Below are 15,288 nucleotides of genomic sequence, written 5' to 3'. Positions count from 1 at the left end.
ATTTAGAGTGCCTACAGTGTGAGAGGCATTTTTCTAATCACTAATGCTAGAGCAAGAACATGGACCTTGCTCTCTCAAGAAGCAATTGCAAGTAGAAATAAATAAATATAATAATAAATAAATATAATAATTTCAATTAATGATAAGTGTTATGAAGTAAGTTTTAAAAGGTTCACTAATTAAAGAGCACCTTGAGATAAGGAGATGGAGGAATATAGATAAGGAGGTGATGTCTGAGCTAAGACCTAAATAAGAAGAATCAGCTATACCAGTCTACCTTACCTGCCTCCTGAGAAATCTGTATGCAGGTCAGGAAGCAACAGTTAAAACCTTAGATGAAACAACAGACTGGCTCCAAATCAAGAAAGGAGTACATCAAGGCTGCATATATTCACCCTGCTTATTTAACTTATATGCAGACTACATCATGAGAAATACCAGGCTGGATGAAGCACAAACTGGAATCAAGTTTGCCAGGAGAAATATCAGTAACCTCGGATATACAGATGACACCACACTTATGGTAGAAAGTGAAGAAGAACTAAAGAGCCTCTTGATGTGAGAGTTGGACTGTGAAGAAGGCTGAGCACCAAAGAATTGATGCTTTTGAACTGTGGTGTTGGAGAAGACTCTTGAGAGTCCCTTGGACTGCAAGGAGATCCAACCAGTCCATTCTAAAGGAGATCAGCCCTGGGTGTTCTTTGGAAGGAATGATGCTAAAGCTGAAACTCCAGTACTTTGGCCACCTCATGCGAAGAGTTGACTCATTGGAAAAGACTCTGATGCTGGGAGGGATTGGGGGCAGGAGGAAAAGGGGACGACAGAGGATGAGATGGCTGGATGGCATCACCAACTCGATGGACGTGAGTTTGAGTCAACTTCGGGAGCTGGTGATGGACAGGGAGGCCTGGCGTGCTGTGATTCATGGGGTCACAAGGAGTCGGACACGACTGAACGACTGAACTGAACTGATGAAAGTGAAAGAGGAGAGTGAAAAGCTGGCTTAAAATTCAACATTCAGAAAACTAAGATCATGGCGTCTGGTCCCATTACTTCATGGCAAACAGATGGGGAGACAATGGAAACAGTGAGAGACGTTATTTTGGGGGGGCTCCAAAATCACTGCAGAAGGTGAAATCAGCCATGAAATTAAAAGACACTTGCTCCTTGGAAGAAAAGCTATGACCAACCTTGACAGCATATCAAAAAGCTGAGACACTACTTTGCCAACCAATGTCTATCTCATTAAAGCTATGGTTTTTCCAGTAGTCATGTTTGGGTGTGAGAGTTAGACTATAAAGAAAGCTCAGCACTGAAGAATTGATTCTTTTGAAGTGTGGTGTTAGAGAAGACTCTTGAGAGTTCCCTGGACTGCAAGGATATCCAACCAGTCAATCCTAAAGGAAATCAATTCTGAATATTCATTGGAAGGACTGATGCTAAAGCTGAACCTCCAATAATTTGGCCACCTGATGCAAATAACTGACTCATTGGAAAATATCCTGATGCTAGGAAAGATTGAAGGTGGGAGGAGAATGGGATGGACATGAGTTTGAGTAAGCTCCGGGAGTTGGTGATGGACAGGGAAGGCTGATGTGCTGCAGTCCATGGGTTCTCAAAGAGTCAGACACAACTGAATGACTGAACTGAACTGAACTGATGTGACTATCGGAGGGAAGAGACCCCCAAACACAGGGAGAAGCAAAGGCACGGACCCTAAGTGGAAATGAAAATGAACAATGGATAGTGAATATACACCTCTCTAGCTATAAGTACGTAAGTGAAGTTGCTCAGTTGTGTCCCACTCTTTGCAACCCCGTGGACTATAGCCTACCAGGCTTCTCCGTCCATGAGGTTCTCCAGAATACTGGAGTGGGTTACCATTTCCTTCTCCAGGGGATCTTCCTGACCCAGGGATCAAACCCAGGCCTCCCACATTGGAGGCAGATGCTTTAACCTCTGAGCCAGCAGGGAAGATGCTATACCTTTCTTAAAATGTCATTTTCTGTATCAGTGGTTTTGCTACAGTCAGCTACCTTACTCATGGCTCTTAAGAACCTCAGGAAGTCTCTCTGAAACCAGCAAGTAGAGTTAATGTCTCTGGGCCCATGCAAATGGCTATTTTCAGTGCCAATGACCAGAATCCATGTCCTGTCACCTCTACACTAAAGCATGTTATACATGAAATTGTCTTACAACTTGCAGGGAGAACCTGAGTGTCCTAAAATCCATCTTGCATCCTTGAATAAAAATTCTTGCGTTACCTGCTCAAGAGGCAATAGTACTCTGTGATTGCCCATGTGTGAAGCAGATTTTCTGGGTCAGAATCCCAATTCTGACACTTATTAGTTTTTGGTCCATGGACAACTTGCCTAAAATTTCTGTGTCTAAGTTTCCTATAAAATGATAATGCCTCGTGTGATTTTTATGAGAATTTAATGATGCAATGAAGGGAAAACACTTGAAAGATCTTTGGTACTTTATAAATTATTATAATGCTTATTATATGAATTCTGAATTCCTGCTAAACTATGCCTACAATCCCCAGTCAAATTTGTTCCATTTCCTCAGCCTAACATACGTTTTCTTCATTTCCAGTGGCCAAATTTCTACATACTTATAAAGCTCAGATAAATTGCCATAACCACCTTGAAATTTTTCTCGAGTTTAACTTTCAGAAAAACAATTTCCTTCCTCTGAATAACTATTAGTACACTGTTTATACCATTAATCTAATCATTCACAATCTTACAAGGTAATTTTGTTCATGTTTTGCTACTCTGCTAGATTGTAAATAATTTAGAGCAATGATATCCTATAGAAATATACTTTAAAATATTCTAGTTAAATTTTTTTTAATCAGGTGAGATGAGTTTTAGTAATACATTTTAAACTCCATATCCAAAAGGTTATCATTTACAATGAAATCATTATAAACAAATTAATGAAATATTTTCTATTTTTGTACTAGGTCTTTGAAGTCCAGTGTGTATTTGACATTTATGGTACATCTCAGTTTGGAGAAGGAAATGGCAACCCACTCCAGTGTTCTTGCCTGGAGAATCCCATGGACGGAGAAGCCTGGTAGGCTGCAGTCCATGGGGTCTCACAGAGTTGGATACGACTGAAGTGACTTGGCGGCGGCAGCAGCAGTTTGGACTAGCCATATTTCAAGTGTTCCATGGAAAGATGTGGATAGTAGCTACCATTCAGGACAATGCAGTTTTAAGGCTTGTATTATCCTATATAACTCAGTATTTATCATAATGCCTAACTTAGCACATTTTCCATTTCAGAATTTCAATTAATATTTATCAAATGACTTACTTTAGTAATATATTTAAAGTAAATACAAAATCTTTTCCCATAGAAAACATGTTTCTGCTATTCATAACACAAGTAAAAATAGAAAAACCATAAAAGTAGGAAAACTACTCAACTTTCTTTAAAGGATAAAAAATTTGTTCTTCCTCTGGAGTGAAACATTTTTCACTTCTCATTAGAATATAGTTAAGTACAAGTCCTGGATCACTAAAAGAAATAGTATGTATAGCAATAACATCATTGACTTTTTGCTTCACAAGTTGAAGGGAACAATTCAACCCTACTTTCCCAATACAAAGAAGAATTTTAGACAAAAGTAATTGACTCTTTTTTTTAATTGAAGTAAAATTGCTATGTTACATTATTGATGATTCAGGTGTGTATTACCATTTCATGTTTGTATATGCTGCAAAGTGCACAAAACCAAAAATCTAGTTATCAATCATCACCATACAATTGACATTCTTCAACCATTTGCTCATTCCTAAAACCCCCTCCCCTCTGACTGGTAATCACCGATCTGTTATCCGTATCTATGAATTTATTTTTATTTTGGTTTGTTTAATCATTTTCTGTTGTTTTTTAGACTCCACATATGAGTAAAATCATATGGTATTTGTCTTTCTTTTGTCTAACTTATATTGCTTAGTCAATAATATAACTAAGTACCGTAAAGTCAGGCCATGTCATTACACATGGAATATTTCATTCTTTTAATCCCTGAGTAGTATTCCATTGTATATATATACCAGATCTTCCTTTTCCATTCACCTGTTGATGGACAGTTAGGTTGTATCCATATCTTAGCTATTGTAAATAATACTGAAATGAGGATAGGGTACATATATCTTTTCAAATTAATATTTTTGTATACTTTGATAAATACCCAGAAGTGGAATAGCTGAATCATATAGTAGCTTTTTCTTAATTTTTGAAGTATCTTTATGCTGATTTTCACAGTGGCTGGACCAATTTAGATTTCCTTCAATTTACATTCCCACCATCCCCAAAGTGTATAAATGTTCCCTTTTTTCCACATCCTCTTTAACATTTGTTATTTCTTGTCTTTTTGACAATAATCATTCTATATGAGAAATTTGAGGTATATCTCTTTGCAGTGTTGAATATCATTTCCCTGATAACTAGTGATCTTGAACATCTTTTCATATGCATATCAACTATCTGCATATCTTCTTAGGTAAAAGTCTTATTCCTGATCTTAGTGTAAATACTTTCAGTTTTTCACCACTTAGTGTGGTGTTTACTGTCGATTTGTCATGTATTGCATTTATTATGTTGAGGTACCTTTTCTCTATACCTATTTTGTTGATATTTTTTCATAAATGGATGTTGAATTCTGTCAAATTCTTTTTCTGCTTCTATTGAGATGATCATATGATTTTTATCATTTATTTTGAAATGTAGTATAACACATTGATTGATTTTCAAATATTGAACTATTCTTGCATTCCTGGGATAAATCCCACTTGATCCTGCTGTATGAGTCTATTGTTGGATTCAGTGTGCTAATATTTTGATGAGGATTTTTACATCTACATTTATTAAGGATACTAGCCTGTACTTTTCTCTTTTTTGGTGGTATCCTATTTGATTTTGGTATCAGGGTAATGTTGATTTCATGAATTGAGTTTAGGAACATTCCCTCCTTTTCAACATTTTGGAAGAGTTTGAAGGATAGTATTAAATATTTTTTTAAATTTTGGGGAGAATTCACCCCCAATGCTTTCTGATCCTTGACTATAGTTTGTTAAGAGATTTTTTTAATCACCATTTCAATATCCTTATAAGAAATCAATCTATTCAGATTTTCTTCATGATTAAGTATCTTCTATTCAGTATATTTATCCATGACTAAGTCTTAAAAGATAGTTTGTTTCTAGGAATTTATCCACTTCTTGTAGGTTGCCTAGTTTGCTGGTCTATAATTGTTTATAGTAGTTTCTTATGATATTTTTTATTTTTATGGTGTCAATTATAATTTATTCTTTAGATGTTACATTTATAAATATATATGCACCCAGTAGGGGAGCACTATAATAAAGAAAGCAAATATTAGGGCTGACCTGAAGGGAGAAACTGACAGCAATACTTGGGAGCTTGGAGTCTTAGCCACTGGACTACCAGGGAAGTCCCGCTTTAATATTACACTTACATCAATGGATACATCATCCATGCTGCTGCTGCTGCTGCTAAGTCGCTTCAGTCGTGTCCGACTCTGTGCGATCCCATAGATGGCAGCCCACCAGGCTTCCCCATCCCTGGGATTCTCCAGGCAAGAACACTGGAGTGGGTTGCCATTTCCTTCCCCAGTGCATGAAAGTGAAAAGTGAAAGTGAAGTCACTCAGTCGTGTCCGACTCTAGTGACCCCATGGATTGCAGCCTACCAGGCTCCTCCATTCATGGGATTTTCCAGGCAAAAGTACTGGAGTGGGGTGCCATTGCCTTCTCCGACATCATCCATACAGAAAAATAATAATCAAACATCAATTTTAAACAACACATCAAACCAAATGAACCTAATAGATTAGATATACATATACAGAGAAAGAAAAAAGAAACATTCCATCTAAAGCAGCAGAATACACAGTTTTCTCAAGTGTACATGGGCCATTTCCACACACTTAGGTCACAAAACAAGTCTCCATAAATTTAAGGAAACCAAAATCCTGTCAAGCATCTTCTCCAAACAACAATGTCATGAAATTAAAAATCAACCATAAGAAAAAACAGAAAACCACCAAATTTGTGGAGATTGAACAATATGCTACTGAATAACCAGTAACCAACTAGAAATTCAAAGACACAAGCACAAAATACATAGGCGAATGAAAACAGAAATGTAAACACAAAAATCTATGCTAAAACAGTTCTAAGAAGAATGTTCATGATAATAAAACAGGCTTACTTCAGAAACAAGAAAAATCACAAATAAACAATCTAGTTTTGTACCTAAAAAAAAACTAGAAAAAGAAGAGCAAAAAGGCCTGAAGTTAACAGAAGAGATGAAATAAGAAAGATTAGAATGGAGATAGGGGCTTCCCTGGTGGCTCAGATGGTAAATAATCTGCCTGCAAGGCAGGAGACCTGGGTTCAGTTCTTGGGTTGGTACAATCCCCTGGAGAAGGGAATGGTTACCCACTCCAGTACTCTTGCCTGGAGAATTCCATGGACAGAAGAGCCTGGCAGGCTCCAGTCCATGGGATCCCACAGAGTTGGACACAACTGAGTGATTAATACTTTTCCTTTTTTCAGAGTGGAAATAGATGAAATAGAGTCTGAAAAGACAGTAAAATAGATCAGTGGAACTAAGAGTTAGTTCTTTGAAAAGATAAACGAAATTGAAAAAACTTTAACTAGACTAATGAAGAAAAAAAGAACTCAAGTAAAATCAGAAATGAAAGAGTAATTAAGTCTTAAATGTGCAGGATTTGTTTATCCTGAATGTATTTCAAAACAATTTTTCTGCTCACCACACAATTTTTCAAAGTGTTGTGTTCCAAATATTTTCAATGTTTTTATAATTGATTTTTCTAGTTAATCAGATGCAGTTATAGAAATGAATGACATTTTTCAATAGTCATTAACAACATCCTGTCAGGATCAAACCAACTTGAATTGTTCCTAGAATAATGATGATATGAAAGAACTTTATATCCTGATATGTATTCTATTACTCTTAAATTGGGGCTAGTCACTCCTTCCTTGTCACCATTATTCCTAGCTTTCCTTTTAACCGTAAGTATCCATATATCTGCAATATTGAATTTGTAGAGAATTACAGGAAATTAACAAAATATAGTAATTAGGGAGGTAAAATTACTCACCTTTGGTAATCTCAATGCTAATTTGCAAATTGGCAACTGATAATTGTTTTCATTAAATATAAGAGATTCATCCAAGTTGTGGACTATCTTTTCTTTAGGTACTTTATAAACTACAATGGCACCCTTATAATGAGGGCAGCTATAGTTTCCAAATTCATCCACTTCTTTGATTTGGAGTTCCAGTCTAGGTTTCCTTTGTAAATGAAAAATAAGCTTGTAGTCTTTCCCATAATCCTTCCCATTGCCTAAATAAAAGCAAAATGTATTTGTTACTGTTAATACATACCACAGATCTAACTTAATTTTTAAAAATTCAAATAATCATTCATTTTTTTAATTTATCTGTTGTGTGTAAATACTTCTTATCAAAACATAACCTAGCAAAGCAGCACTAGACTGAGATTGTGTAAATTGCTAAAAGAATTCTCATCTATACTTGAACTACGTTCTCTCTGGCCGCTTCTTCTAGATCTCATATCCTTGGTTCTTTTCTTTTTTTATGCATTTGTGGGAATCATCATTGATCTGATTTTCACTTTCTGTTACATTATACTACAAGAAACCATTGGAAATATTTAGCTGTTTCTCTACTTAGAAAATTGTTTTCACTTCTTAACAATGACATTTTTTCCTTTCACTTAACTATCCATTTCATATTGCACACTATCATGACCTCACCATGGACATTCTAGAAATATATTCTCCTATATGGTAGCAACATGTAGCTTTTAAAATTAAAGTTGAAACTAAGATTAAAAATTCAATTCCTTAGGCATTGTAGCCACATTTCAAATGTTCAATAGCCACATCTGTCTGTAGCTACCTTATTGGAGAGTACATATATAAAACATATTCACCATGGCAGAAATACAGTGCTGTTCTAGAACTTTCAACTGTAATAGTTTCTAGATTTAATAGTTACTGAAATTTCTATTAAAACCTAGTGAATCCCCCCACACAAGGATATGTAAAAGTCTTCTCAACGATCCACTGAAAATAATTGAACTTTAGTGAACATAACATTTCACTCATAGGGGTTTTACCATGACTATCAGGCTATTTCACCTTCTCATTGGAATAGTAAAACAGACACGGTCACATTCCCTAAGGCAGGTGTGCATTACCCTTCACAAATTTAAAAGTAAGCCATAAAGTCACAGTTATACTATGTCTCTGACATAAAGATCTAGATCCAAGTTCAGCTTCTAGTATTTATTTACATGGCAATATTTATCCAGTTCTTTCACATCTGAACTTCTTAGAACCTTCACTTCCTTACCTTTAAAACAAGAAAAATAAAACTTACCTCCTAGGATTGTTCTGGGGATGAAATGAGATAATGTGTGGATAGAATGATTAGGAAAGGATGTGGCACATAATAAGAGCTCAGTAAACAAGAGCAAGACAACAAATGAGAAAAAACAGATGGGATTCTTACATTGTTTTGAATTTGTGTTTATGACAAAAACAACCCACTGGAATTTCTTAAAAAAAATGTCAATATGAAGCTTTTATATCAGCAGCAACTTCCTGCTGCTCTGAGAGGCCTGAAAGTTGACTACTCCAAGATCTCTCTCTCTCTATCTACCTATCTCTATCTCAATCTACCTCGCTATCTCTCTGACTGGAAACTTCCAATCTTCCCAATGACATAAGAGTTCTTTGAGAGACGCAGATGACATCAATACTTTTCTCATTGTTGTGACTGCTAGAGGTCATTTTGGTGGCTTTCTAAAGCACAGTTAAATCTAGAATTAGAATAACTCCAGGTTATGGAAGGTATAGCAGTATGTTCCTTTGCACAAGTCTGTGTTTTAGGGGCAACCTGGTTCATTGAACTAAACAGATTCCTAAGACATTCTAAGATAAGCATGACTAGACCGATTTGCCTTAAAAGAATCACTCTGGTTAAAAAAAAAAAAAAATGGGGTAGGGGGGCGGAAAATTATTTGGAGTCACTGAAACTGAAATGCCATCTTGAAAATAATAAATTAGAGTTTCTGGATCACGGGGGGGCAACCTAACAAACTCCTACTTCCATCCCTCTAGAGTACTAGCAAGAAAAATGTTGCAACTTTTGTCCCAGTAGAATATAATTTACTAAATTTCTCTTTCCATCTCATGAATGGTGCTCCCTGCCAGGTACACAATTACTCATAAGCAATAATTTACATACATATATTGTATAAAGATTGAGGAACTTATCAACCTTTTATTGCCAGTTAATTAAAAAAAACTAAAGATCTAAAATGTAAATCTCTAAGAATCACATTTACATATGAAATAAGGATAAAATTATTGAGCATTTACTATTAATAAATAACATTACCTTATTGTTCTATATAGAAAACATTATGTAGCTTTTTAAAGGTGGAATTTCACTGTCACTAAGATATACTACACTATATTTGGAAGACCCTTTGTCACAGTTTTAAAAAAATAACAGAACCAAAAGAGGATGAGTAGCACAGAAAATTGCACTGTTTTTTTTTTTTTTCTCCCACTCTGTCATATTTAGAGAAGTAAAACCAAAAGTCATTCATTACATACCAAAATTATAAAAGCAATCATGAGTTGACATTTTGAGAACCTTTCTCTTTGTGCATATTATGTATACAGTTCCTAGTAGGAATAGTAGGGTAGTAACTATACAGTAAAAATTTATCATAGAAAGAAGAACAGGATTTATTTATATTTTGTGTTACTAGATATTTCTTATAGCAATATATTTTCTCAATATTGGGTTTTGGAGTATTTTTCACTGAAAACATAGGAAGTACAAAGGTAGTAATATGTGCTTTTGCTTATAAAGGTAAGATGAGGAAGTAACAGGCTAGGGACGTGGAGAACCAGAAGACTCTCATGAAAACCACTGGCTCGGGATATTTCTCTGTCCTAACACATCTCTTCTAGTTATAGGTACTTTCACTGTAAGCATATTTGCTATAGACAAATAGGCTATAGCAAATAGTTACAGGCTCTTTCTCAGAGCCTTTTTCCATAAACTTTTTTGCCATATAACTCTCAGGCCATAGGGCTTCCCTAGTAGAGCAGCTGGTAAAGTATCCACCTGCAATGAAGGAGAGCCTGGTTCAATTCCTGGGTCAGGAAGTTCCCCTGGAGAAGGGATAGGCTACCCACTCCAGTACTCTTGGGCTTCCCTGGTGGCTCAGATGGTAAAGAATCCACCTGCAATGCAGAAGACCTGGGTTCAGTCCCAGGGTTTGATGGGCTACAGTCTAAGGGGTCATGAAGGGTTGGACACGACTGAGTGACTATGTACAGCACAGCATGTGTAATATTACAGATTTAGTGATCAGGCCACAAGACAATTTTGCTGTAAGAGATAAAATACCTGGTTAATAGGTTCATTTGACATATACAACCAAAAAATCATGACAGATGACAATGATTTACCCCATGAATTGTTTTTTTTGTTTTTTGTTTTTTTTTTTCTTTGAAACACTACACTGGGGTAGAAAGAGGCTGAGACCATGGGCCTGAGAGACCCAGAGTTGAACACATATTCCCTTGTGGCTTATCTGGTAAAGAATCTGCCTGAAATGTGGGAGGCCTGGGTTGGGAAGATCCCCTGGAGAAGGGAAAGGCTACCCACTCCAGTATTCTGGCCTAGAGAATTCCATGGACTGTATAATGCATGGAGTGGCAAAGAGTCAAACGTGACTGAGTGACTTTCACTTTCACTTTTCCCATAGAACTTTGGAACATGTATCAATGGACATGTGACAATATACCAAGGACAGACAGTATTTTTGCAGTGCTCCACAAAGCTCAGTTACAAATATGCATCCCAGTATTTGGAAACTGATACCTCTCTCAGTGATGGATGACATTTTAGTGAATAAAAAAATAAAAACAATGCTAAATAAATAAACAAGTAAAAATATATATAAAAAAAATGAACAAATACTTAGAGACAAGTGCTTAGGTACAAGTCACAAAATAAATCAGTTATCTGTGCAGCATTGGCATGAAACTACACACATTTTAATTATATTTAAATATTTTATATTTCACAATAAAGTCTTTATAATTTTGTTATTCATTTCTCATGATTCATTAGGTGGTTTTGTTGTTCAATCACTAAATCACATCCGACTCTTTGCAACCCAATGGACTGCAGCATGCCAGGTTTCCCTGTCCTTCACTATCTCCCAGAATTTGCTCAAACCCAAGTCCATTGTGTCAATGATGCCATCCAACCGTCTCATCCTCTGTCGCCCTCTTCTCCTGCCCTCAGTCTTTCCCAGGATCAAGGTCTTTTCCAACGAGTCGGCCCTTCACATCAGGTGGCCACATGTGATCTTCAGCTTTAGCATCAGTCCTTCCAATGAATATTCAGAATTGATTTCCTTAGGATCAACTGGTTTGATCTCCTTGCTGTACAAGGGAACTTCAAGAGTCATCTCCAGCGCCACAGATTGGAAGCATCAATTTTTTGGCACTCAGCCTTCTTTATGATCCAACTCTCACATCCATACATGAGTACTAGAAAAACCATAGCTTTGACTTTTGAACTTTTGTCCGCAAATTGATGTCTCTGCTTTTTAACTTGCTTACTAGGTTTGTCATAGCTTTCCTTCCAAGGAGAAAGTGTCTTTTAACTTCATGACTGCAGTCACCATCTGCGGTGATTTTGGAGCCCAAGAAAAAAAAGTCTGTCACCGTCTCCACTTTATTCTATTTGCCATGAAGTGATGGGACTGGATTCCATGATCTTTGTTTTTTGAATGTTGAATTTTAAGCCAGCTTTTTCACTCTCCTCTTTCACTTTCATCAAGAAGCTCTTTAGTTCCTCTTTGTTTTCTGCCTTTAGAGTAGTATCATCTGCATGTATGAGGTTGTTGATATTTCTCCCAGCAATCTTGATTCCTTCTTGTGATTCATCCAGCCTAGCATTTCACATGATATACTCTGCATATAAGTTAAATAAGCAGGGTGACAATATACAGCCTTAATGTACTCCTTTCCCAATTTGGAACCAGTCCATTGTTTCATGTCCGGTTCTAACTTTTGCTTCTTGATCTGCATACAGGTTTCTCAGGAGGCAAGCAAGGTGGTCTGGCTGAGAATCTTCCACAATTTGTTGTGATCCACACAATCAATGAAGCATATTTTTTTCTGGAATTTCTTGCTTTTTCTATGATCCAACACATATTGGCAATTTTATCTCTGGTTCTTCTGCCTTTTCTAAATCCAGTTTGTTCATCTGGAAGTTCTTGGTTCACGTAGTACTGAAGTCTAGCTTAAAAGATTTTGAGATTTACCTTGTTAGCATGTGAAATGAGGACCATTGTATGGTCATTTGAACATTTTTTGGCATTGCCCTTCTTTGGGATTGGAATGAAAACTGACCTTTTCCAGTCCTGTGGCTACTGCTGAGTTTTCCAAATTTTCTGATATATTATGTGCAGCACTTTAACAACATTGTCTTTTAGGATTAGAAATAGCTCAGCTGGAATTCCATCACCTCCACTAGCTTTTAAAATTTGCTTTTAAATTTCCCTTTTTTATTTTTTGTCACTGTATCTTCTATGGCAAAATTGCGTTATGGTCAATAAGTTATTCAGTAAAAATGTTCACAGCAAAGATGTCTATGGCAAAAATGCCAGACATGATTTCCAATATGTTTGCCTCTAAACCTCCAGTATTCTTTGCTTGGTTCATTGCAATGGCTTATTAATTGATTTCCCTGCTGCTAACTTGCCTTACATCATCTAATTTCAACACAGATATAATCTGACCCAGATTGTGTGACAACCTTGTTGAAAACCCTCCAAGGCTCCCCTTTCCACTTAGAATAAAAGGAAAAGTCCTTAAAATGCCCTTCAAGGCAGGAACAGTATCCATTTCATCTCCTCCAAGTCTCCTCTCCCTCCCTCTCATCCAGCCATCTCAGCCTTCTTGCTCTGCCTGGGACAGACTCTCCTGGGATAGGATCGTGGCTTGCTCTCTCATCTTTGAGTCTCTGCTGAAATGGTACTTTCTCAAAAAGATCTTCTCAGATGAGTCTATTTAAAATTACAAATCTGCCACTCTCTCTGAGACTTTCTATGTCCCTTCCCTGCTTTATTCTTCTTTAAGGAAGCTTCCATCTCATTAAGCTGTACATTTTATTTACTTATTTGCTTCTTCTATGTCTCTCTGCAGTAAAATACAATATAATAAAGGAAAGGAATCTTTGTTAAATGAATAAAGGATGGCCATTTTAACACTCTAACACTTGTGTCTGGGAAAACTACTTCTCTAGGCCAAAGGGTATTTGGGGAAACTTGGACACACACAAACCTCTTTAGGGCATTACTTAGTGTTATGAGTGAGTTGTGCTAAGGCATCATTATGTACAATTCTCTCTGCCCCTTTCCCAGCATTTTATGAATTTTATGAGCACTGGAGGCTCAGATGTGATACACTAGAAAGCTTAAGTGCTATATCAACATGTATAACCTAGAGAAAGACGGCAGATTCTAGCAGTGTCCAGAGGAATGCCAAAGGCCAGTGTAAAGGGGAAATATGTCTAATTTTCTCTTAGAAGTAGAAATAATCTCCATGTAGCGAGATCCTCAATCAAAAGAATCATTATATTCCATGTAATGAATTTAGAGGGCTTCCTTGGTAGCCCGGACTTCCCTGATCGCTCCAGCTGATAGCTCAGTTGGTAAAGAATCTGCTTGCAAAGCAGGAGACCCCAGTTTGATTCCTGGGAAGTATACGCTGGGAAGATCCCACTCCAGTATTCTTGGACTTCCCTGGTGGCTCAGATGGTAAAGAATCCACCTGTGATGCAGGAGACCTGGGTTCGATCCCTGGGTTGGGAAGATCCCCTGGAGAAGGTTATGACCGCTCATTCCAGTATTCTGGACCAGAGAATTCCATAGACTATATAGTCCATGGGGTCACAAAGTCCATGGAATCAGACATGACTGAATGTCCAACTATGTAAAGAATTTAGAGATTTTGATATTTCTCAGAGAGAAGCCATCTAAATTTATTAAAGTTTTAAATACTTTTAATCACACAATACTATAATGTTGAGTTTATCCCCAAGGTTTTATCTTCATTCTTTGAACAAATACTTCGTATAGCTTTTAGGTACCATTCTAGGTGCTGGGAATTGAATAGTCCTCCCTAATTAAAGAGACAGTCCTCTCTTGGGACTGTAGTCACAGACACTGATGTTGATCAAGCAATTAAAAAATAAATAGAAGATGAAATCTATGGCCATTTCCAATGAGAGTTACATAGAAATCTGAAAAAGTAAAATACAAACTGATATAATCAGGAAAGACAGGAAAGGCTTCTCTGAACATGATCATTATAATGAGATATGAAAATATAGTAGGAGACAACTGCAGAAGCCCGTGGGGATAGGTCAAGAGATGGACCCCCAGGCAGACAACCTCTGGCTGTTTGTATTTGAGATTCACAGAGGCTACCACAGGCCCTGATGAAAGGATGAGGTAACAATTCTGTTTTGTTTTTTTTTTTTTTATTGGAGCATAGTTTATTTAAGATGTTGTGTTACTTTCTGCCATACAACAAAGGGAATCAAACAGAGGTATCAGTTTTTTGCTGAGGGTCTTGCTCCTCTTAGATTGTACTGGGGGCTTATATGTTATACACTAGAAAGATGGATGGAGAAAATCCAGTGAAGCTCCATGTCTGAATATACATCTCTAAAAAAGGCGAAGCAGGAAGGATCCTGGCATTCTGCCTGGTGCATTTTCCCTGACTGAAGAGGAGTATTCCATTCCTATATTGAGGAACTGTGAACGCACTGGCTGTCTCCAGGCACTTTTATTTTAGTGTATGCTCTTCACTCCCCCTTATAGATGACAGTACACTTCACCCCTGCCTATGAGAATCACAGTAACTCTCCTGTTTAGGGCAGGAAGTAAACACAGCTGCTGTCCCAAGTATTACAGGAAGTCTTCTGCATCATTAGTTTGGGTGAGACACTTCCAGGTTTTGACTGTATCTTAGAGAGATTGTCCCAGGGTGGTTTCTTCTCTGGAAGCCAAGTAGGAGGGATGTCTTTCACCCTTCCTTCCTTTCCTCCTCTCCTTTCCCTTCCTCTTTTTCTGATATTGTGTCACT

The 15,288-nt window shown here is 37.0% G+C and overlaps 1 protein-coding gene across 1 annotated transcript in view; it reads right to left on the bottom strand.

The window, feature by feature from the left end:
* The window catches only part of DTHD1 (death domain containing 1), an 81,129-nt gene that overhangs the window by 33,533 nt on the left and 32,308 nt on the right, over positions 1 to 15,288 (bottom strand). The window contains exon 8 of the mRNA XM_061419877.1: positions 7,171 to 7,415. Within this exon, the coding sequence (XP_061275861.1) occupies positions 7,171 to 7,415 (245 nt within the window). The remainder of the gene's footprint in view (positions 1 to 7,170; positions 7,416 to 15,288) is intronic.

The sequence above is a fragment of the Bos javanicus genome, chromosome 6 (genome assembly GCF_032452875.1).
Source record: "Bos javanicus breed banteng chromosome 6, ARS-OSU_banteng_1.0, whole genome shotgun sequence".
NCBI classification, from domain to species: Eukaryota; Metazoa; Chordata; class Mammalia; order Artiodactyla; family Bovidae; genus Bos; species Bos javanicus.
This window is presented reverse-complemented; position numbering and strand designations above follow the sequence as displayed.